This window comes from Chlorocebus sabaeus, chromosome 26, assembly GCF_047675955.1.
Source record: "Chlorocebus sabaeus isolate Y175 chromosome 26, mChlSab1.0.hap1, whole genome shotgun sequence".
Lineage (NCBI taxonomy): Eukaryota > Metazoa > Chordata > Mammalia > Primates > Cercopithecidae > Chlorocebus > Chlorocebus sabaeus.
In genome coordinates this window covers 35,236,664-35,261,767 of record NC_132929.1, presented here as the reverse complement: position 1 = coordinate 35,261,767, position 25,104 = coordinate 35,236,664, and the positions used below count along the sequence as shown (strand labels likewise).

The 25,104-nt window shown below is 38.2% G+C and overlaps 1 protein-coding gene across 2 annotated transcripts; it reads left to right on the top strand.

Moving 5' to 3' along the window:
• The first annotated feature begins 497 nt into the window (after positions 1-497).
• Positions 498-24,426, top strand: BNIP2 (BCL2 interacting protein 2). 2 transcript variants are annotated; one of them, XM_038010038.2, is made up of 11 exons: positions 498-702; positions 6,206-6,312; positions 8,418-8,485; positions 8,953-9,129; positions 10,640-10,816; positions 15,146-15,248; positions 16,554-16,685; positions 18,522-18,608; positions 18,933-19,031; positions 19,779-19,814; positions 23,159-24,426. In XM_038010038.2, exons 2-11 carry the CDS (start codon positions 6,263-6,265, stop codon positions 23,208-23,210), a joined length of 981 nt encoding a protein of 326 aa, XP_037865966.2. In that variant the 5' UTR covers positions 498-702; positions 6,206-6,262; the 3' UTR covers positions 23,211-24,426. The 2 variants fall into 2 exon arrangements, with proteins under 2 accessions (XP_037865966.2, XP_008014589.2); XM_008016398.3 differs by lacking the exon at positions 19,779-19,814.
• The last annotated feature ends 678 nt before the right edge of the window (positions 24,427-25,104 follow it).

Sequence of the window (25,104 nt, the reverse complement as noted above, 5' to 3'; positions counted from 1 at the left end):
GGGATTACAGGCATAAGCCACCGCGCCCGGCCTCCTCCCCTTATTTCATCCACTTTATAGTTCACATTATTATTGATGGTTGATAATTGCACCTATCGTAATGATACTGATAATTGCACCTGTTGTAATAATATTGCTATTGATAATTGCACCTATTGCATTACAATATTATTATTGATATCCACAATTTCACCTACTGTAATCATCAATAAAGACAGTCAGAAAGAAAACAAAAATAACTGAGACTACCGGGCAGCGTCCCTGCGGACAGCAAAGAGTGAAGAAACACCTTGAGGCGCAGTAACGCCACCAATAAGCAGTCGCCGCGACGGTTCCGCCCAGAGGCAAGGAAGGCCCACCCCTCGCGGGCAGGCGCGAGCGCCAGCTCGTGACGTTTGGGCGTGTGGGGATATACCTTGTGGGTTTCAAGAAGACGCCACGCCTCCGCCGCCACCACGCCTCCGGGTGCCGCGCCCGGAGGAGGCCGGGATGTTATCACTTCCGCCGGGGCTTCTCACTGCGTCCGGGTCAGCTGCTGCCGCCGCCGCCGTGCCGCTGCGGCCGGGGTATTGGGCTGGGGTCTCCACCGCCGAGCGAGGGGAGCGGACTCCGCTCGGCGCTGCTTTTTGCGACCTGGCCGTCAGCCCCACGTCGCCGGCCTGGAGGGGCGAAGAGGACGAGGGGGCCAAGGCTTCCTCCGGGGTGAGTGCGGCCTGGGAGGACTTAGCACGATGGCTCCGTAGCTGGACTGGGAACTGGCCTAGGGGCGCAAGTCTGTCGGGCGCGTGCCCCCGACGTCCGCGGAGAGGAAACCCAGAGAGTTATCCTTGGTAGGGGGGAGCCATAGAACCTGCTCGGAAGGCGCTTCCTGGATCTCTGCCCAGTTTAGGTCCCCGCCCTTGGCTCGGGTCCTGTTTGTATTTGGCAGTTTGGCCCCCCACCCCACCCCTTTTCCGTTTCTGGTAGTTGTGCTCGGGATGGAACCTTGCCCCTCCTCCACTCCTTTTTTACCCTGGTGTGGGTGAAGTGGCGGGGCTACGATGGTTCAGTGTTTATGACCAGCGTCCGTCCTGGTGCAGAACAAAGAAAGTTGGACCTCTGGTATGCCTCGTAACCTCGGGGAATAGACACGGAAGCAGCATAAGTAATCAGGGCTTTAATAGATCTTCCCGGGTACACTCAACCAAATATAGAGTGTGTAGGACAAAAGCCGAGTCCCCGCGTGAATCTAGACACTACCTTTTCTGTTTAAATACCTGGCAAAATGGTTTGGATTTCTGGATGCATCTCATGTCTCTGGAGTTACTTGTCTGTGTGTCCTGTGAGCTCTTTGAGGGCACAGCTTTTGCGGTGTTGGTCAAGATAGTCACAGTGCCTCCTATTTATTTAGTTGAATAAACTATGTGATTGCATTTTAGTGTTGCTTTTTTCATTCTCACCTCTTGATTAGGATCTCTATTTCACCTAATACCTGATTTCTGATTTTCAATTAAATGTAGTTTTTCTAACATTTTATAGGAATCTCTGCAATTGTAGAAACAAATTCTGTAATTTGTAAATTGCTGTTTCCTCAAAATTACAGTTAAGTTACCCCTGCAGACTAGTTTCTTGATCATTTAGCACATATTCTTAGTTCTTGTTGTTTTATATTTTCTCTAAAGTCTATTCCTAGTCTTCGTAATCTCTAGTGCAGCCCAACACTGTTGGGCTTAGACAGGAAGTATGACAGATCCACTTCTGCAAACGGAACTTGAACTAGATTATCGTAAGTCAGTGCTATTATGGCCTTCAGGCACTACAAGACCTTTGAAGCTAAGTGCAACCAAATCAGGCATGACAGGCTTATTCTGTATAAAGTTGCCAGTGCACTGCTGACGGTGTGCTATATTAGAAACAGTTCTGGACTAGATATGGAGACCAGGATGTAGTATCATTGCCTCATATATAAGATACAATGATGATAACACAAGTGTCATGCATCCCAAAGTTGCTGGTTGGAATATGAGATGATGGATGTGAAAGTGGTTAGTAACTGTGAAAAGCACTCTGGAAAAGTTCTGTTCATTCTGTCTGGAGTAATGCTGGTAGAAGGAGCAATAGGGAAAAAGGCGTCAGAGAAAGTATATGTAACCAGATCTAGTAAGTTACCGGGCTGATAGTAGATGAAAGATGTCTTGTTACTTTGGGTGGCCAAGGTGGGCGAATCACCTGAGGTCAAGAGCAAAAAATGATAAAGCAATGAGATGAGACAAGCCTGGCCAATGTGATGAAACACCGTCTCCACTAAAAATACAAAAATTATCCAGGCATGGTCGTGCGTGCCTGCAATCCCAGCTACTCGGGAGACAGAAGTACAAGAATCGCTTGAACCCAGGAGATGGAGGCTGCAGTGAGCCGAGATTGCAGCACTGCACTCCAGCCTGGGCGACAGAGTGCAACTTCGTCTCAAAAAAAAAAAAAAAAGATGTCGTGTTATGTTTACATCTTATAAAGCAGAATACTAGTATAATGTGACAGTAGTATTCCACAATTATAGTTTTTTATTGCAACTGATATTTGTAACTACAACAAACTGAGACATCAGTTAGTAGACTTTATCTTTTTAGAGGTCTCAGCGTTTTCAGTATGTTCTGCATAGTGATAATAAATGTAACTTTTGTAGGTGGCACAATCATCTTTTGCTATATTTTCACAATTTTGAGAGAAGTCAGCACCATTCTAGTTTTTCCTCTAAATTTTGTGTTAACGTTTATTTTATTTTATTTAGTTTTTTTGAGATGCGCTCTTGCTGTGTCGCCCAGGCTGGAATGCAATGGCACGATCCCGGCTCACTGCAACCTCTGCCTCCCAGGTTCAAGCGATTCTCCTGCCTCAGCCTCCCTGATCACTGGGATTACAGGCCAGTGCCACCACTCCCGGCTAATTTTTGTATTTTTAGTAGAGATGGGGTTTCACCATGTTGGCCAGGCTGGTCTTGAACTCCTGACCTCAGGTGATCCGTCCGCCTCAGCCTCCCAAAGTGTTGGGATTACAGGTGTGGGCCACCACGCCCGACTTGTGTTAACATTTCTGGTAGAGTATCTCATTTCATTGTTTAAAAACTATATACCCTCAAGGGAGCAATGAGAAGCACAGATCTAGGATTTTTTCAAGGATGTTTGGTGATCTAAACGTACAGGCTATTCGTTAAAAAGTGAACATGAGTGTTTAGGATGAAACCTTTTTGTTTAAATGGGGAAGTGAAAGGCTTGCCTGGGCATTTCCATATGCCTACTGTAATTGATTTCAGCATAAACGGTTGTTACTGGCACCTATTGCAGCAGCAGTGTTAAAGTACGTATAGTAAAATCACATATAATTGTGTTATAATTAAACAGTTCTAATGTGATCTTAAAAAAAAAAAATTGTAGAGACGGATCTCACTATGTGGCCCAGCTAGGCTTGAACTTCTGGGCTTAAACCATCTTCCCACCTTGTCCTCCCAAGGTGTTAGGATTACAGGAGTGAGCCACTGAGCCTGGCCTAAATGTGATCTTAACATTTAATTTTTGCTTATGTTGCTAAACTGCCTGGGAAAAGCTTCTTTGTCTTGATTGGATTTATCAGTACTCCTCCCCCTTGAAGCGGTGTCAGAAGGAATCAATTGTCTCTTTGATTTTTAACCTAAGATAAACAACTGCTTTGAATTTATCTTTATGACTGCAACTGGTGAGTGGCATAAGTAAGGCTATACCACCACTACCAAGAGTCAATCTACTGAGAAATCAAGTTATTCCTGTGCCAACAGGTTATTTTAACAAATACCATTTTAAAGTGTTATTTCCTATTCTAATTTACTTAAAAAAATATGAACAAGAAATGGGAAGCAACACAGTTAACTTGTGAGTCAGCAGTATCCTGATTTGCTTCAAAGTGGTTGTGGTTATATTAACTCCTTTCTTGTTTGTTTCCTGTTCTTAACAGCTGCTCGATGATAAAGTGCTTCCAAGAAACAGTAGTCCCTCAATTGTTTAAATTGTTTTGATCTACCTAGTGTACTTTTCCCCTAAAATTCACGATGAAATGGTAGAGTAAATCTATATCTCTCTCCCCATGTTCTGTTTAGATAATTGATTATCTTGAAACTAAATATCCATGTCTATTTGCTGAGGTATTAACACATGATTCAATATGATACTAAGGTAAAAGTGGAATAAATAGGCTGAGATAGCTGAAAAACTTGGGCTCTCTTTCAAGGAGCTATTTGATTTTTGTTGTTGTTGCTGTTGTTTGTTTGGTTTTTTGAGACAAGAGTCTCCCTTTGTCACCCAGACTGGAGTGCAGTGGTGCAATCTCAGCTCACTGCAACCTCTGCCTCCAGGGTTCAAGCAATTCTCCTGCCTCAGACTCCCTGGTAGCTAGGATTACAGTCATTGCGCCACCATGCCTGGCTGAATTTTTGTATTTTTACTTTTTACTTTTTCAAGCAAATAAGTTGGTGTTGAAAAGTCAGCATCTACCACTTTGTGCTAACAAGTGTATCATCAAACATTGAAACCTTTTGGGAATGTTTAAAACCTTCTCTTGAGTATAAGTAAAAATTCAAACTGGGCAGAGAGGCTTCCAGTCTTGGCAGAGATACAAATTTAGTTTACCTTGTGAAATCTAACACTTTAGGACATTTCCATTGTAATTTTGTTGTTAAAGAACATAAGGCTTTTTTCTATATGCCTTTTTGCATCTTTTGAATGTTGACGTCGCAGACAAGACAGCTATAGAACATGACTGCATTTTCCTTTTAGAAGACTGGTTGATGTGAATGACTGGCATAATTGATTTTATTTAATAAATATCTTTTAAAGTCATCGTATAGTTTTAAAAATCAAATGGTGTAGAAGGACTTACTATGAAAAGTCTTGGTCATTTTCTCCATTTCACCCTCTTTCATCTTCTGCTGGTTTTGCTCTGTCACCCAGGCCGGAGTTGCAATGGTGTGACCTCAGCTCGCTGCAACCTCCACCTCCCAGGTTCAAGCGATTCTCCTGCCTCAGCCTCCCAAGTAGCTGGGATTACAGGCGCCTGCCACCACATCCGGCTAATGTTTTTGTATTTTTAGGAGAGACGGGGTTTCACCATGTTGGCCAGGCTGGTTTTAAACTCCTGACCTCAAGTGATCCGCCCACCTTGGCCTCCCAAAGTGCTAGGATTACAGGCATGAGCCACTGCTCCCAGCCTGGTGTCAACCGCTTTTAACTTTAATTTTAGTACTGTTAGTGATGCTCTGTATCTCTTAAATATGTTACTGCAAAAAAAAAAAGATGTTACTGCTATTTATTAAATAACTTTAGACGTCTATTGACTTGAATGTAAATGAACTAAATACTCATGTATACCTCTTTCCTTCTATAGTTTTCACTGTTTTGTTGCATTGTTAATCGGTTGATCCTTCTCTTACCTAAACTTCTGTTTCTTACTCCAGCACCAGAGGGAGTATCTCTGGATTCTCACTTTTAAAATGAGGTTATTGGCACTTACATGATTCCTTGGAAAAACTAAGACTAAAGTTCATGGTGTATGTTAAAATATGTAGTTGCATAGGAAGACATTCACCAAGTTCAGTGTTTGAAAACATATGCCAAGCTATATGAGAAGGTCATAGTATAGATAAGAAACAAATCAAAAGATAGCATAGTTCATTTACAGGACAAGTTACGGAATAGACTTCTTTAAGTGGCTTGGGAATTGTGGCATCAAATTGTTGAGAAGAATATGTAAAAGCACACCAGTTGACTCTGCTGAATCATGAGTTTAAATATTATTTATATACTATTGTTTAGAATCAACCTCTATCCAAGGGACAGAAAATTTAATTATGAATCTGTAATAAAGAACATTTTTATTTCTTACCCCACTTCAAATTTTTAATATAATCCACAGTATGAAATATATTTTAAATCATAACCTGAGATACTATACATGCAACTGAAAACAAGTATTTTCACTGAACAGTATCCTTACTATAAACAGTACTTAACTTTACCAGAATATATGTGGTCTGAATATTTTCTTTAGGAAAAAAAAAAAAAAATGCAACCCCGTAAATGAATTTCATGACCAGACCACTGTACTAAACATCAAGTATGAACTAATATGTAAGATTATTGCGCCTTTTCGGTGGGTAAAAAGTAAAGTAGAAATTAAGTTAAACACTTTTCTCTCTTCATAGGACATTGGCTCTCTGGATTATCAAGAATTTGTAGTTGACATTGAATCCAAGCTGAGGATGGAAGGTGTGGAACTTAAAGAAGAGTGGCAAGATGAAGATTTTCCGATGTGAGCAATGCTTTTAAATGAAAACAATTTTAGAGTAAAACTGCAGAATTTCTTTATCGAGATGTTATTTTTTTTACTTCTATGTTTTGAGAAGGAGTCTTGCTGTGTCACCCAGGCTGGAGTGCAGTGACACGATCTCAGCTCACTGCAACCTCCGCCTCCTGGATTCAAGCAATTTCTTCTGCCTCAGCCTCCCGAGTAGCTGGGACTACAGGTGCGCGCCACCACACCCAGCTAATTTTTGTATTTTTGGTAGAGACAGGGTTTCACCATATTGGCCAGGCTGGTCTCAAGCCTCTGACCTCGTGATCTGCCTGCCATGGCCTCCCAAAGTGCTGGGATTACAGGTGTAAGCCACCGCACCTGGACGAGATGTCACTTTTTAAATGGAATATTCGGCTTCTTGAAGAAACTCAGTAATACAAGTAAAAGTTTCTTTTCAACAGTTAAATTGACTCTCTTGTATCTTCCTTTCCAACCAAATATATATATAATCTTGTGTAATCTTTCATTTTTGTTTTGGTCGTTTAAGTTTCCACATTTTTGCTTCTTTTATAATAAAGTGTTTTAATGTGGTTTTTTTTTTTTTCTTCCTTTAAGCAAAGTCTGAGGGATACCTCAGAGAAGGAGGTCTTTAGTTGTCTTTTAAAATTTTCTTTAATTTTGTGGCCAGGTGCGGTGGCTCACACATGTAACCCCAGCACTCTGGGAGGCCGAGGTGGGCAGATCGCTTGAGGCCAGGAGTTTGAGACCAACGTGGCCAACATGGTGAAACCCCCCCTCTAGTACAAATGCAAAAAATTAGCCAGGCTTGGTGGTGTGTGCCTGTAGTCCCAGCTGCTTAGGAGGCAGAGGCACAAGAATTGCCTGAACCCAGGAGGCAGAGGTTGCAGTGAGCTGAGGTTGCACCACTGCACTCCAGCTTGGGTAACAGAGCAAGGCTCTGTCTCAAAAAAAATAATAATTTTGTGGATCCCCCCCGGCCCCCTCCCCCCAAAAAACCCTTACTAAGTAAATTATTAAGGGTTTTCTAGCTCATCTGGCCAGCCACCTTCACATGTTTGCATTTGTATTTACAATTATATTGGCACCAGGTAGGCTGATGAAAAAGAACAAAGGCAGACCTTATATTTAAATAGTGCTTCCATGCCATAGTGGGCAGAAGACATCCTAGTGCATAATCAGGTGCCTTAGCAGTTGGATAGCTTAGCAGTTGGACAGCTGATAGGAGACCTGAGTCACTGTTGCATATGGTGCTGATAATAAATATAAGAATGCCGATCTCAGAAGAATTGAACCATCGTCACTGTAGTCTTACTGTGAGTAAAAATTGAGCTTCATACATTGCATCATACATCACATTATACTTGTGCATTTCAGTCATATTTGTTTAAAATTGTTACATGTTTTATAATAAGAGCTGTGCATAAGGAATTTATGTCTACTTTTATGTGTTACTTATATGTAATAAGTGTATAAGTCAGCTCTGATAGTCAGAATTTTTACTTTGAAAGTGTAGCCAGGCATAGCAGCTAACTCCTATAATACTAGTGTTTTGGGAGGCCAAGGCAGAAGGATTGCTTGAGACCATCCTGGGCAGTATAGCAATATCTGGTCTCTACAAAAAAAACTTTAAAAATTAGCTGGGCATGTTGATGTGCCACTGTAGTCCTAGCTAGTCAGAAGACTGAGACTTTATCTTACACACTGCTAGGCTGGGCACAGTGGCTCATGCCTGTAATCCTAATACTTAGGGAGGTCAAGGCAGGAGAATTGTTTGAGCCCAAAAGTTCGAAGCCAGCCTGGGCAACATAGCAAGACCCTGTCTCTACTAAAAATTAGCCAAGCATGGTGACATGCACCTGTAGTCCCAGATACTCGGGAGGATCTCTTGAGCCCAGGAGTTAAGGCTGCAGTGAGCCATGATTGTGCCATTGTACTCCAGCCTAGGTGACAGAGCAAGACACTGTCTCAAAAACGACAACAACACTGCTTTATTCCATTTTCCAAATACTTATTTCTATAAGCTGTATGTTTAATAGATTGAAATTCAAAAAAAATTCTTTCCTAATTTCTGGGTTAAAAAGTATACCTGTGTCTTCTAGACCTTTACCAGAAGATGATAGTATTGAAGCAGATATATTAGCTATAACTGGACCAGAGGACCAGCCTGGTAAGAGCTTGACACTTATTTTCAATTAAATTATGGGCTTTGTGTTATTTTTTAAAACATGTTTCTTTGTCCAAAAAAAAAAAACTTGAGTTTTTATTCCATCATAGAAGTCAAAGTATAAGTTGAACATTGAGGAAAGCATTTTTAGAATGCTTTAAAAAATTCCAAAAACATATGCTTGGTTTTTGGAAAGTTTTACAGTAAAGGGGTGGAGGAGATCATTTTTAGTGGTAAGAGGTATCTATAAGGTCTGCCTCTATTTAAAAGACATTGATGCTTTATTGATCTTTTGCCAACGATGTAGAAACAACAATGATCAGAGTAAGAATTTTGTGAATAGGTGCTTTGAAGTTATGTTTAATTAATATTATTTTTCCCAAGAATGAAGTAGTTAAAATTTTTCTTATTCAACTTTAGCATCTAAGCATTCCTTGTTACGTATCTTTTTCTTTATTTTCCAATTCCAGGCTCACTAGAAGTTAATGGAAATAAAGTGAGAAAGAAACTAATGGCTCCAGACATTAGCCTGACACTGGATCCTAGTGATGGCTCTGTATTGTCAGATGATTTGGATGAAAGTGGGGAGATTGACTTAGATGGCTTAGACACACCATCAGAGAATAGTAATGAGTTTGAGTGGGAAGGTAAATGTTTCACTGCTTTTAATCTGATCTTTTTTAATGTATTAAGGGATTTTGTTTGAAGTATGTCATCCTTTCTAAAGTTCATATATTTGTTACTAAGATACAAAATTCTGCTAACACTTGAATATTCTCAAGGACTCCAAAACTCTGTATATGGTAGATTACACCAGTGACTTTTTTCCCTTCTTATTTGCCCAGCGCTGTCATGTTTTTTCATAGTTGTTTCAAAAATATTTCTTGATAATTATGGCATGCCCTCTTTCAGTCCATCAAGTAAGAAACTTTGGAAGAGACATATAGTGAACAGTTTGTGGGAAGGGAGTTCTGAAAGGAGGCGTTTGCCTTTGGCTTTTTAAGTAGGCTTGCCTGACATTACCCTACTTTGTGAAATGACCAACTTAAATTAATGTGTACTTTTAGCCCCCAAACCTAGTATTCCTTGTTATTTGTAATTCAAAGGAATTGTGCTGTGTTTTACTTTGCATGCTTTCTTTAATTAGAAAATTGTTTACAGTATCTTATATATAGTTGTTATAATTTTTATATATGTTTTTTCATCTTGAAAATGATTTTTTTTTCAAAGTAATGTTTAGCATTCAGTATTTTACTGTAATAAAGTGTGATGTGCTATATTTTTGGTTTCTTTTTTCTTCCCTGTTTTACTGGTTCAATAAACAGTCCAGTAATAAGCAATACTTTATAAAGTTACTGAAATAGTTTTGTGCCTATGTGTTTTGTCTCTTCTTTCTTTAATGCTGCTGTAGTCATTTCCTGGAAGGATATTTTCCGTTAACAGCTTTGTCTTGGAAACAACTAACATACAGTAGGTTTCCCCCTCCCCCCATCTTTTGGTAAGGACTATAATACTGAAATTTTGAAAATTATTACTACATTAAAAATCAGCTAAACTGCAATCTCAAAACGTAAATTACACTTAATCATTGGTGCTTATGCTTTGGCTAATGCTAATTTTAATAGACTTCTGCATGTATACTTCAAAATATTATACATACATTTCTGCTTTATAAAACTGATCAAATGAGAAGTGATCACTGAGTAGTTAACCACTTCCTATCTGGTATTACAGTTAATTTATGTGCTCAACAACAACAAAATTGGCTCCCAGATAGCTACTTGAAGTAACCTATAGTCATAACTGCCAGGGAGAATATTGTCACAAGTTGAATCTGGAAAGGCATTGTAAGGCCCATGTACTAAGATTTTGATGACTCTATGAATTATATTTTCTGGACTTGTGGATATACATTGCACTATGATTAGGTAGTTTTTGCTAAATTGGGCAATTAAAAAAGTTAACCATGATTTCCAAAGACATAAAATGGCCTCATGTTAAGAATAAGCCTTTTGCTGCATTATGGAAGAGATATTTAAAATTGCACAGATGGTATAATGAAAATTCTCTGTAAAATCTAGATAGTAAAGTGGTTAACGTATAATTTGATTTTTGTTGTATAACAATTGATGATTAAAAAACTTTTTATTTTGACAGATGATCTTCCAAAACCCAAGACTACTGAAGTAATTAGGAAAGGCTCAATCGCTGAATACTCAGCAGCAGAGGAAAAAGAAGATGGACGACGCTGGCGTATGTTCAGGATTGGAGAACAGGACCACAGGGTTGATATGAAGGCAATTGAACCCTATAAAAAAGTTATCAGCCATGGGGGTAAGATTACTGAACATTTTTCAGATTGTTTAATGCGGTGTCAGAATTCTAAATACTTTTAGAAACTCTGCCTAGAGATATTATGTAATTTTGAAAGAATAATAAGCATTTATCATATCATTTTAGAAACATGATAGGTTTGAAGTAAAAGAAGAAAAGTACCATTTTTTTTTCTTTTTGCTTTTGAGATGGAGTCTCGCTCTGTGGCCCAGGCTGGAGTGCAATGGCGTGATCTTGGCTCAGTGCAAGCTCCGCCTCCTGGGTTCACACCATTCTCCTGCCTCAGCCTCCCGCGTAGCTGGGACTACAGGTGCCCACCACCAAGCCCAGCTAATTTTTTTGTATTTTTAGTAGAGGCGAGTTTTCACCGTGTTAGCCAGGCTGGTCTTGATCTCCTGACTTTGTGATCCGCCTGCCTCAGCCTCCCAAAGTGCTGGGATTACAGGCGTGAGCCACTGCGCCCAGCCAAAAGTACCATTTAAAAATGATTATATACCTACAGTAAGTTGAAAAAGTACAAAAGAATTTGTAGTGAAAACTGTCAGGTTGGGCATGGTGGCTCAGGCCTGTAATCCCAGCAATTTGGGAGGCTGAAGCAGGAGGATTACTTGAGCCCCGGGGTTCAAGACCAGCGTGGGCAACATAGACCTCGTCTCCACCAAAAAAAAAAAAAAAAAAAAAAAGCCAGGAATGGTGGTGTACGCCTGTAGTCTCAGCTACTTAGGAGGCTGGGGTGGGAGGAGAGAGAGCTCGAGCTTGGGAAGTTGAGGCTTCAGTGAGCCGTGATCATGCCACTGCACTCCAGTTTTTTGTTTTGTTTTGTTTTGTTTTTTGTTTTTTGACCCTGTCTCAAAAGTTAAAAAAATTTTTTTTTAGCTGTCTCTAGGCTACCCAAAACTGGGACTGTACTTTCTCCATAATTTATAAACAGTGAAATGTCCTGTCCTTAAGTGTACAATTCAATGAGTTTTGACAAATGCCCATATAACTGTATATTCCCATATATATAACCCACACCCCTAAACATATAGAACATTTTCATTATCCCAGAATAATTCTTTAATACCCCTGCCCAATGAATACTCACCGCGGTAGCCACTGTCATATCTACCGCCTGATTAGTTTTACCTGTTCTGGAATTTCATATATAGTAACTGAAATCATCCTGTGCCCTCTTTTGTTTACTTTTCAGTATGAAGTTTTTGAGATTCATCCATGTTGTTATGTATCCACAGTACATTCCTTCTTATTGGGGAGTAGTTTTCCATTGCATGGATAAACCATAATTTGCTTATCCATTCTTTTTTTTTGATGTGCATGTGAGTTGTTTCCAGCTTGGGCTATTATAAACAAAACCGCTTTGAGCATTTTAGAAGTAATTTATGGATATAAGTAAAACTTGGAGTTTTTTTTTTTTTTTTTTGAGATGGACTCTTGCTCTATCACCCAGGCTGGAGTGCAGTGGCGTGATCTTAGCTCACTGCAACTTCTGCCTCCCTGGTTCAAGGGATTCTCCTGCTTCAGCCTCCCGAGTAGCTGGGATTACAGGCGTATGCCACCACGCGAGCTAATTTTTTACATATTTATTAGAGAAAGTGTTTCACCGTATTAGCCAGTATGGTCTCGATCACCTGACCTCATGATTTGCCCACCTCAGCCTCCCAAAGTGCTGGGATTACAGGCTTGAGCCCCTGTGCCCAGCCCTAAAACTTAGACTTTTTAACCTTAACTCTTAATGTGCCTTAAAATCCTGAACAAATTTTTTTTTTCCTTTTTTTAATTTTTTTGTTTTGTTTTGTTTTTTGAGATGGAGTCTCGCTCTGTCACCCAGGCTGGAGTGCAGTGGCGCAATCTTGGCTCACTGCAACCTCTGCCTCCTAGGCTCAAGCGACATGCCAGCCTCAGCCTGCCAAGTAGGTGGGACTACAGGCACGCACCACCATGCCCGGCTAATTTTTGTATTTTTAGTAGAGACGGGGTTTCACCATATTGGCCAGGCCGGTCTTGAACTCCTGACCTTGTGATCCACCCGCCTCAGCCTCCCAAATTGCCTGGATTACAGGCATGAGCCACAGCGCCCAGCCCAAATTATTTTTTAATAGAGAACTCATTCACTCCACATTTTTATAGACCTACCCACTTTCCATACTTACGGGATATACAAAAATACAAGGCTTAAGTCCCTTCCCTTAAGAAACAGGAAAAGCTATAAAAGTTTAAGTTATAAATCCTTTGAATCTAACAGTACCATGTATAGAAGTTTACCTAGGCAAATTGTAAGTAGTGCTAGAATGTTAGTGGCAAGTCAGAACAGAACTCACTGTAGAGCATGTCATACTACCTTAAATCCTCCTAACACAGGACAGGGCGGCACATGGGTCAAGCAGATTGATTTTTTTTCGGAGTCATTTCCACTTAATTTACCACTTACTTGAATGCCAGATGCATTCCCCTGCTTATTTCTACAGTCTTCATTCATCTGAAAGCACATCACATGAATATTTGTAGTTGCATTCTTCTGCCTAATTTAATCATACTCAGATGAAGAAAATGGCGTAATCTGGATCAGGAAGTCCACAGACGTATATTATTCAGCAAGTTTACTGGAATCAAATTATAAGAGCTGATTTATGGCTTCAATCTCTTCTTTCAGAAATAGCACTTTTTTATGGGGGAAAATAAGACCACCTTATTGCATTATCACACTTAATATATTTTGTGACTGAGTGATTAAGAAAGGTAGTGAAGATTCTGATGTTCTTGAAATGTTCAAATCTTTTCGCATGCAAATTTGTAAACAATAGAATTGAAGGTTAAAGCAGAAGTATTTGCTACTAAATATGGGCTTAATATCTAAAGAGCGCAGTTGAAACATACATATTTTAGCGCTGTTTTCCGTTACTGAAAATTATGTCAGAAATGTAATTTAGTTTTTGGTTTTCTTTTTTTTTTTTTTTGAGACGCAAGTCTTGCACTGTTGCCTGGGCTGGAATGCAGTGGCACAGTCTTGGCTCACTGCAGCCTCCGCCTCTCAGGTTCGAGTGATTCTCCTGCCTCAGCCTTCTGAGTAACTGGGACTACAGGTGCACACCACACCCAGCTAATTTTTTATGTTTTTAGTAGAGACGGGGTTTCACCGTGTTGACCAGGCTGGTCTCAAAACTCCTGGCCTCAAGTGATCTGCCCACCTTGGCCTCCAAAAGTGCTGGGTTTACAGGCATGAGCTGCCACGCCTGACCTAATTTAGTTTTAATGTCCTAAATTCTACAAAATGCTAGCATTTTGAAATATAAAACTTGCCTTTTAAAAATCACTCACTTATGGCTCTGGTGATGTGGCTTATGCCCAGCACTTTGGGAGACCAAAGGAGGAGGATCACTTAAGGCCAAGAGTTCACGACCAGTTTGAGCAACACAGTGAAACCCTATCTCTACAAAAAAAATGTTTAAAAAGTTAACCAGGCATGTTTGTGTGCGCTGTATCCCCAGCTCCTCTGGAGGCTGTGAGGTGGGAAGATCCCTTGAGCCCAGAAGTTCAAGGTTGCATGAGCTGTGATTGTGCCACTGCACTCCATCCTGGGCAACAGAGCAAGATGCTATCTTTAAAAAAAAAATTTTAAATTAAAAAGCACCCACTTTGCCGGGCACGGTGGCTCACGCCTGTGATCCCAGCACTTTGGGAGGCTGAGGCGGGCAAATCACGAGGTCAGGAGTTCGAGACCAGTCTGGCCAATGTAGTGAAACACCGTCTATACTAAAAATACACAAAAAATTAGCCGGGCAGTGGGGCGTGTGCCTGTAATCCAAGCTGCCTGGGAGGCTGAGGCAGGAGAATCGCGTGAACCCAGGAGGCAGAGGTTGCAGTGAGCCGAGATCGCACCACTGCACTCCAGCCTGGGCAACAGAACGAGACTCCATCTTAAAAAAAAAAAAAAAAAAAAAAAAAAGCATCCACTTTAACCATAAGCATAATATAAATAAATAAAAATACATTGCAGATGCTGTATTGTGTCTGTATTGTATTGGGTCATATCACTATATTTGTGTACTTGATAGCATAGGGCTGGCTTTTTAAATATGCTAATTTAAGTGGTCTTGGGTTTTTTTGTTTTTTTGTGACCACCAACCTTTTTAAATTTTACTGTTCTCTTTTTGGGAAGAAGAAATTAAAATTCTATCTAAGACCATATAAGATTTACAAAACATACATTTAATACGGAAGTTTGTGAAAAGTAAACTCTTATTTCTAATTTACCAGTCATACAGATGGCTTCTAAAAATGCGTAAGAGTAAAATCACGCGGTGATACTGTCTTTGGTTTCTTTTTTAGGATATTATGGGGATGGCTTAAATGCCATTGTTGTGTTTGCTGTCTGTTTCATGCCTGAAAGTAGTCAACCTAACTATAGATACCTGATGGACAATCTCTTTAAGTAAGTATATATTTAACAAAAACATTTGGATACAATTTTGAGCTAATTAGATCTACACCTTAAGAAAGTTAACCTTTGTAAAAATTATAAATATCCCAGTTCTTTGGGAGACTGAGGTGGGCAGATCTCTTGAGTCCGGGAGTTGGAGACCAGCCTAGGCAACATGACAAAGCCGTTTGTCTACACAATCAAAAAATTATCCAGGAATGGTAGTATGGGCCTGTAGCCCCACCTACTCAGGAGGCTGAGGTGGGAGTATCACCTGAGCTCATGAGGTCAAAGCTGCAGTGAACTGTGATTTTGCCACTGCACTCTAGCCTGAGTGACAGAGTAAGACCCTGTCTCAGAAAAATAAATATCCCGGATCTTTTCAAGTGCAAGTTTGTGAACAACAGAATGAAGGTTAAGTAAAAGTATTTGTTACTAGATACAGGACTAGATGAGTTCTTATTCTTTGATAGGATGAAACAATAGTTTCCAACTCAAGAGAAAAATTGTCATTTTAAAACGGGGAAATATATCTCAGATTATTTGTTCCAACTTTGTTTTGTTTTGAGATGGAGTTTCACTCTGTCACCCAGGCTGGAGTGCAGTGGTACAACTACGGCTCCCTGCAGCCTTGGCCTCACGGGCTCAAGCCATCCTCCTACCTCAGTCTCCCTAGTGGCTAGGACTACAGACACATGTCACCACATCCTGCTGACTTTTTAATTTTTGGTAGAGACAGGGTCTCACTGTGTTGCCAGGGTTGGTCTCAAACTCCTGGGCTCAAGTAAGCCACCATGCCTTACCTGTCCCAACTGTTTTATTATATATTTGCAGGCACATTAAGTGTAAAGAAGTGATTTTTCTCTCAAAATCATGTGGCTAAATTACATTTACCCCTAGAAGGCCAATATAACTGAGCCGAATCAGTTCTATTTCCACAAGGTCATTCTATTTCTCAGGTTAGTGGTGTTTTTAAAAACCGTATTGTGGAAAGTTTCAAACATACACAGGGGTAAAGAGAAGTATATCAGATCTTCATGTATCAGTCACTTCAACAGTTATCTATTTATACTTTGTTCCCACTTCTAACCTCCAGTATATAATTTTAAAGCAAATCTCAGAAGCAAATCATCTAGAAACATTTCAGTATATATCTCTAAAAAATAACTTTTTAAAATAATCATAATACAAGCTAATGCAGTTTGAGCATTTTCATTGTAGGAGAGAGGAGGGAATTGTATAATTGTATAATTTAGAGAACCTAGTTCAGTTATGCATAGTGATTTTTAAGGCTTAAACTTAATTTGTTTTTTACAGATATGTTATTGGCACTTTGGAGCTATTAGTAGCAGAAAACTACATGATAGTTTATTTAAATGGTGCAACAACTCGAAGAAAAATGCCCAGTCTGGGATGGCTCAGGAAATGTTATCAGCAAATTGATAGAAGGTAATACACATACAAGTTGAAAGCTAGTCTGATAAATTTTTATAAAGGCTTTAGTAGATCAAAGTTTGTTTTCTGTTGCCTTTTTTTTTTTTTTTTTTGAGACGGAGTTTCACTCTTATTGCCCAGGCTGGAGTGCAATGGCACGATCTTGGTTCACTGCAACCTCTGCCTGCCAGGTTCAAGCGATTCTCCTGCCTCAGCCTCCCAAGTAACTGGGATTACAGGCATGCACCACCACGCCCAGCTAATTTTGTATTTTTAGTAGAGATGGGGTTTCTCCATGTTGGTCAGGCTGGTCTCGAACTCCTGAGCTCAGGTGATCCTCCTGCCTCGGCCTCCCAAAGTGCTGGGATTATAGGCATGAGCCACCGTGCCCGGCTTTCAGTTGCTATTTTAAAACACCATTTATTTTTAAAATTTTATTTATTAATTTCATGGCAGGTTTCTATTTTCTAAAGATAGCATTTTAGAATATTGTGAGGGAAATCAATTTTGATTTTTCTATAAAGAACAACCTTAATTCTTCTAACTTACAAAGTAGCTCTGTATTTCTCCTTATTTGTAAGGAGAAATTGAACACTTTCTCCTTATTTATAAGGTGCAATTTTCTCCCCATTGAACACTTTCCTACTATTTACATCTTGGGAAATGATGGAGAATGTAGTGTGTTTCCTATTTTATTACATTCTGAGGTTTGCCTAATTTATAGTGCTTAGGATGTTTTATGTTTTTGTTTTTATTTTGTTTTGAGACAGGGTCTCACTCTGTCACCTAGGCTGGAGGGCAGTGGTGCAATCTCTGCTCACTGTAGCGGCGACCTTCCAGGCTCAGGTGATTCTCCCACCTCAGCCTCCCAGGTAGCTGGGACTACAGGCTTGTGCCACCACACCCGGCTAATTTTCGTATTTTTTGTGGAGACAGTGTTTCAGCATGTTGCCCAGGCTGGTTCTCAAACTCCTGGACTAACGCGATCCACCTGCCTCGACCTCCCAAAGTGCTAGGATTACAGGCATGAGACACAGTGCTCAGTCTTTATGTTTCTTAATGATGCTTGTTTAGTTGTAATCTTTCTTTGGAACAAGCTTTTGAAGCGTATTGTCTTGGGAGTTAGTCATTAGTACTTAATGGAAGGAATGTGATCTTCCCATTGGTTTGATGTTGCTATGGCTAATTTAAATCAAGTCTAAATTTGACATTGGCTAGCTCTTGTGATTATATATGTATCTCACTTTATGTGTGAAATATGCATAATACAATAAGTTTTTATTTAGTCATTTAAAAAGAAGAGCTCTAGGATAATACCTTTAATATTTAATCAAAACTTTAAATTCCTTGAGAATAGGAGTTAGATCTGATTTGTTTTTGTTCCTGTGGTCATCTTCTCCACTCACACTTCTCTGCCTGCACAGTGCTTTTCGTGATTTTGAAGAACTTAGCACCAATTTCTCCCTAGTCTTGGAAAATGAGAATAGTTTACTTTTACATTCAGGATGGCCTCTTTCCCTGGTTGACAGAGTCCTGAAGACAAGTGAATATGTATGCTAGGAGACATTTAATAACAGGCTATACTATGGACATAAATTTGGCCAAATAAAGTAAAGTTCATTTCATAGCAGTAGGAGGGACCATCAGAATTCAAGAATCCTTTTTCTTGTCTACAGGGGTATCATACCTAAATGAAAACTCCTGGGTGAGATTTTTCAACTATTATTATGTATAAAGTTGCACATATTTATTGATGTCTTGACTTTTAGCATTAGAATTTATAGAGATTTTTAATTTTCTTTGTGTATGTGTGTTTTTTTGTTTTTTTTTGTTTTTTTTTATTAACTCCAGGTTACGGAAAAATCTAAAATCCCTAATCATTGTACATCCTTCTTGGTTTATCAGAACACTTCTGGCTGTTACAAGACCATTTATTAGGTAATTTTTGAGAGCCATTGACTTTAATTTTATTTTAACTTTTTTTTCATTTATTTTTAGTTAACCCATAATAACTATACATATTTATGGAATACAGAGCTATATTTTGATATGTGTATACATTGTATAATGATCAAACCAGGGTGATTAGCACATACATCACCTCAGACATTTATCATCTTTTTGTATTTTGAACATTCAAAATGACATGAGTTTTAAAAAAATTCTTACGTTTGTATATAAGAAATTTTTGTATCTTGTGAACATTGTATCCATTGTATTTGTCAGAAATATGGAGGTAATTATTTTTATTTTCTTCCATAGCTCAAAATTCAGCCAAAAAATTAGATACGTCTTTAATTTGGCAGAACTAGCAGAGCTTGTCCCCATGGAATATGTTGGCATACCAGAATGCATAAAACAGTATGTTTTGTTTTATTTCCTTAATTGTATTGGATCTTAATACTTTGATGTGCAATGGATAATACTTTTCAGTACTCATTCTTTATGTATTTTATAACTCTGTGTGTCTGTGTGTGTGTGTGTGTGTGTGTGTATAACAAAGAAAAAGAGGAAGAAGCCATTTCCCACACCATCCCCATAAGTTAGCATTTTCTTCAGGCTGTCAATTGAAGAACTAGGATAAATTATTTCTGGTTGTGATTCATGTTATACTTTTTAGACTGGTTATAATCTAAGAGATGATTTTTCTAATTGATCAGTACTAAAGAACGTTCTCCAGACTTGAACATGGTGCTCAACAAATATGAGTAAACTCATCATGAATATTATTATTGAATAATTATATTGCTAAATAAATAAAAATATTTAAATCATTATAACCTTAATGTTTTCCAGTGACTGAAATTTTGTTCTGATTATCAGATTCACATTCTTCCATGTAACTTCTTGGACTTGATAGAAGGCTGTTAACATAAATACCTGAGTATTACAATGCATGTGGAAAAGTTTCTTTGTTCTGCTCACATGAGGTTTTACTCTATTTAATGTGTGAAAGTCAGATTTATTAAGTCAGTTTTTACTTTCTACATCATGTATTAAATATTTTTCGTTTTGCTGGAAAATGTAAATGGGTTTAAGTACCTTTTTTCAAGTTTTTATTCATTTTCATAACATGTATATTTACTGAAATAACTCTTCCCTACAAAGGTATGAAGAAGAAAAGTTTAAAAAGAAACAAAAAAGGTATATGCACACCTTGACTGGGTTGCATCTAGACTAGTCCATTTGCATTGCAGACTAACTCTTCCTTATTGGTTGGTTAGCTTGTAGACAAAGATAATAGCATTTGTAAATATAAACGTACCCAACTTCCAAATACAGGGTGAACCCAGAGTTCCTAAGGCTGAATATGACTTGGATTCACCCTGTTTTATTGCCATATGTGATGCCAATTAAGACTTAAAGACCACGGACCCTTCTCTCTCCCTCTTAGTCTAAGTACTAATGGTGAAACCACAGAAATTACTAAAAATGGTATTTGGAACACCAAATAAAAGACTTCAGTTGTTTCACCATTTTCTTTAAATGGCTAACTTGTGCTTTTGAAATATTTTTGCAGACTTTTTTAAAGCTATCCATTTATTTCCCTGGGGTTGATTATTATATTTGCAATGCATATATTCTTTGGCTAACCAACATTGATTTCCTTTTATGCTTAAATTAAATGGCTTGCTAACCAGTCAAATTCTACATGTGATAAAATACCTAAAATCTCATTGTCCCATTTAACAGTTAAACACTCTGCTTTCTATTTTAAATTTAATTTTGAACACTTCTGCTTTGAGCATAACAAACTATTATCTATTGATACCTTGACATAGATGGTGAAAGAAGGCAAGGGTATAAAATACTTACAATTTTATATAATAATTTAGAAAAATGTAGAATTTGGATCTAGTTTGTTAGATCTTTAAAATATTGGCAATTAAATTAGCAAAACATAGTTTAATGCAATCTTAAGAGTTATGGTGAGAGATTTATATGTAATTATCTTGACCAGTCTAAGGAGCCAACTGTAACTAACTGGAACATTCTTAACTTTGAACACAGTTTGTTTCTGTTGATGAGTGAGAATTCAGTAGGCCTTGTGATAGAATCAGTTTTACACTTCTATATGACACTTCACAGTTTAACCAGCACTTTAACATAAATGTAGACGGTGATTTTAGATCATGCTGATTTCTCATTCCTTTCTAGGCATTACTGTGCATCCGACAGACACATGACTGAAATTAAAAATATGATTTGTAATTGTAGAATATTTTGAAGCCAGCCGCTTCATAGATTTCACAGTGAATTGCCTTTGTTGATAAAATGTGCTGTATTAAGCCTTTTTTAAAAAAAGTTTTTAATACTGTAAAGTAATTTAGACATCAGAAAAAAATATGGAATTTGTACTTTAAATGTATTGTTTGAAACCGGTCACTATTTTATCTTGAGTTTTTTTTACTTGTGTTTAACCGTAAATACAATTATTACATGTATCTTTCAAAAACTTTGTGGTTTCTATAGTTTTTTTAGTCTTAAAAAATAATAAATTTTTGTCAATCTGAAAAGGATAAAATTTAATTTTAAAATTAAATTTAGATAGGCATGTTTTGTTTTGAGACGGAGTTTTGCTCTTGTCACCCAGGTGGGAGTGCAATGGCCCAATCTCAGCTAACTGCAATCTCTGCCTCCTGGGTTCAAGCGATTCTCCTGCCTCAGCCTCCCAAGTAGCTGGGATTACAGCCTCCCACCACCACGCCTGACTAATTTTTGCATTTTTAGTAGAGACCAGGTTTCACTATGTTGGCCAGGATGGTCTCGAACTCCTGATCTCAGGTGATCTGCCCACCTTGGCCTCCCAAAGTGCTGGGATTACAGGCGTCAGCCACCACACCCAGCCTAAACCAAACTTTACAGAGGCTAGGTACAAGGGTGCTTATTTAAGGTGACAACTCCATGATATGATAAGTACTGGTGCTAAGGAAAATACGAAACTATGAGTCCCTATGGCAGGTTTTTGGGGAGCAGGGGAAGAAGGGGTAAAACCATTTTCTTGAAGGGCTTGTGGGGAAGGGGGTTGAAGAAATGTTGACAACAGTGAGATCCAATGTCCCCAGTGATAGAAAAAGGATAGCAGTTTTAAATGTTTCTTTCAAACAACTGGATGCAAGTGTGGCCATGCAGATACAGATTGTTAAAATGTTTCAGGGGAGTTTAAAAATAATTATGAAATTAGTTGGTAAGGAAATTTCAGATGTTAAGAGGATTTGATATATTTTGCATGCCTTATCAGAAATATGTACATTCCAAATTTTTTGTAACAATATTTAAAATATTTTAAAATGTTACTTTGGCTTTACCACAGACCAGGGCTTTTAGGTCTGTTTTACTAATATTCAGGTGGACATAGTAATGGGTGATAAGAATAAAAACATACGAAAAATATTTTTCTATATCTAATACCAGATTGTTTTAAAGGTCCCTGCATCAGTTATTCAGACCACTACAAATGTAATAGTAATAGACTGTTTGTTATCTTTGAAAGGTTGTAATTATTATGTGGTAATTATGTAATCCTTCTAATCCCCACATGTCTAAATTTTGATATGACTGATGTCCAACCCACCACTAAATAAATAAGTTTTTTTGATGGGTTTTTGTTTTGTTTTGTTTTGTTTTGTTTTTTGAGACAAGGTCTTCTCTGTCACCCAGGCTGGAGTGCAGTGGTGCGGTCTCGGCTCACTGCTGCCTCCGTCTCCAGGGCTCAAGCAGTCCTTCCGAGTAGCCGGGACTACAGGTGCACGCTGCCACACCTGGCTAATTTTTATTTTTTGTAGAGACAGAGTTTTGCCATGTTGCCCAGGCTGCTCTCGAACTCCTGGTCAAGTAGTCCGCCCGCTTCGGCCTTCCAAAGTGCTGGGATTACAGGTGTGAGCCACTGTGCCCAGCCAATAATTAATTTATATTTAGATATTTTTGAATGTTAAATTCTTAAGGCTTCATACTGTCAAAACAAATTTAAGGCATTCACAGACCGGACTGTGTACCAATAAGTTTTGGAGAATAATTACGGGTTCTATAAGGATGCATTTTTTTATCACTGGATTTTAAAATATTGATTGATCAATTGGTGGCGTTCGTGGCACTTTCATATTTTAGTTAACAGAATCATTTTTGAGGGAGTTGTTTTTCCTGCCAGTTTCTTACCACCTGGATCCTCACCACAGCCAAGTTACCGGTCAAGATTTTAATATGTCATGTAACTTGAACTTCTAAGAAAGTTTATATGCATTTGTATGTAAAGTATTTTATAATCTTTAAAGAAACAACAGTCACATTTCTTGCCAGAGTCCCCCTGCCTTTAAAAATTCTCTTTTCTGGTTGGGGAAATGATGTCTGGTAACTGTTTTTACTACGTCTGCTTCTTTGCAAAGCTTCGTCTTTAACAGAGTAATATTCTATGCTAAAATAGTCATTATTTTTAGAAAGAAAATTGTTCAGCTGCTGGTTTCTCATTATATATATTCTTCATTAAACAGAGTTGATCAAGAGCTTAATGGAAAACAAGATGAACCGAAAAGTGAACAGTAAGTTTGGCACCTAGTCAAAACAAGACTGAAGAATGTGCTGATGGAGCAGTGCTGTTTTTGCATTCATAATGCATTTATTGGCCCATATTTTTATGTAACCTGTTACAAAACCGACTTGACTTTTTCATAATGGACTTTTGTATTATACAAGGGACTGTTCACTGCTGTATTGGTTTGCAAATCTCTTGAATTTAGCTCTTTAATAGCTAACTGTATTATTATTTTATATTTTGTATTGCTAAATAGCAGAGAACTACACTATATAAAGCAGTTTTTGCATTTGTTTATTGAATGATGCATCTTCCGTGAAATATTTATATGCATAAATGGCAAGGGAAAGAAATAATATATATTTTTATGTTATTGAGCAATATTTTTTAATGTGTACCTGTCTTATGGAAGAAATATGCAGGTAAATAAGACCATGATTTTGTAAAGTGCATATTAGAATTTTTGTTTTTGTAAATTGTTAAATACATTTCCTGGGTAACTTAGAAAATTAAGTTTCTCATAAGGCAACAGACGGTTAAACTGATTCTCATGAATTGAATACCCAAAGATCATGTATATAATCGAAGTGTTTTAGTACCATCCCAAGATTTTTTTCTTATTTAACATATATTGTTTCATAATTCAGCAAGTACAAATGCAAGTGCATTGCACACTTTTTCCTTTTTAAACTTAAAGACAAGTGAAAAAGCCATTTTTAGAACTAGAGGATTTAAGAGGCTAGGAATTGGGGTTTGTGTATATGTATATATGGGACATTTTATCTTCTGGCCCAAAGTCAGAACTTTATAAAAATCTTGAGTTTGTTCACTAATGTGAAATAAGCTATGTGTCCAGGGTATTGCTCCCCTGAGTGTGTGTGAGTCCTGAGTAGTACTGCAGAGAATGTGATGAGTTATTCACTGTCACAACTTTTTCTATAGAAAACAGGGGCTGCTTTTTAAACTGCTCTCACTATGGGCACTTTACCAAAATACTTCCATATCAATTATTTGAACTCAGTAGTTGTTTGACCTAGTTAGATCTGGTGTTTATTCAAGTTTCTATGAAATCATGTTTGACAATACTGTAAATTAGGTTAATTTTGTAAGTCTGAGATAGCATCATTATATTGTGCTGTTTTGGATAACACATTTGTTACAAGCATTTAAACTGTTTCATTTGGTAAGTACCTTTACATTGAAATAAATTGTGTGTGTGCCTCCAAACAGAAAGTTTAATTACCGACAAAATTATTTCTAAAACAACAGATTGATCTAATACTGTGTCATATACTTGAAAGACTCATATACAGCTGATAAGCATAATACCTGCCAAATTTGAAGGTCATGGCTACTCTTCAACCCTTCCTGTAAGGTATTTTGCAAAACAGTGGTCTAGGGTAGCAAAATTGAAGTGGATGTGAGCTAACTTTTTAGGATTTATTCTATCCTAGATTGAACACACATGTGGCTGTTACCATTCTCATGTACTTACAAGCCTTCTGTTACAAAAGGGAACTTTCCTATACTTTTTGTCCTCCTCAGTCCTAAACTTGGCATGCTAACTTAAAACCAGTTCTAAGAGAGAGATGCTGGAGGATTCCCAGGATGAAACATTCCTCAGCAGCCTCCTGACTTAACCTGGATCCAGCAGCTCTTAGCAGATCCTGAACTAATGTCATTACAGTGAATTGAGCCAAAACCATTATTGCTTGCTCACATCTTAGGAACACTTTTTGTTGAAGAAGCAAACTAACAATAACAAGTTAGGCATTCCTTCTGAATTTACCATATGAGGATTATGTATAAACAATTGTATTGAATTTGTCATTAGATTCTTTATTGGTAGACGATTTAACGTAGTCTTTCATCTATACATCTTTACGTTGCTCAGAATGGGCTGAG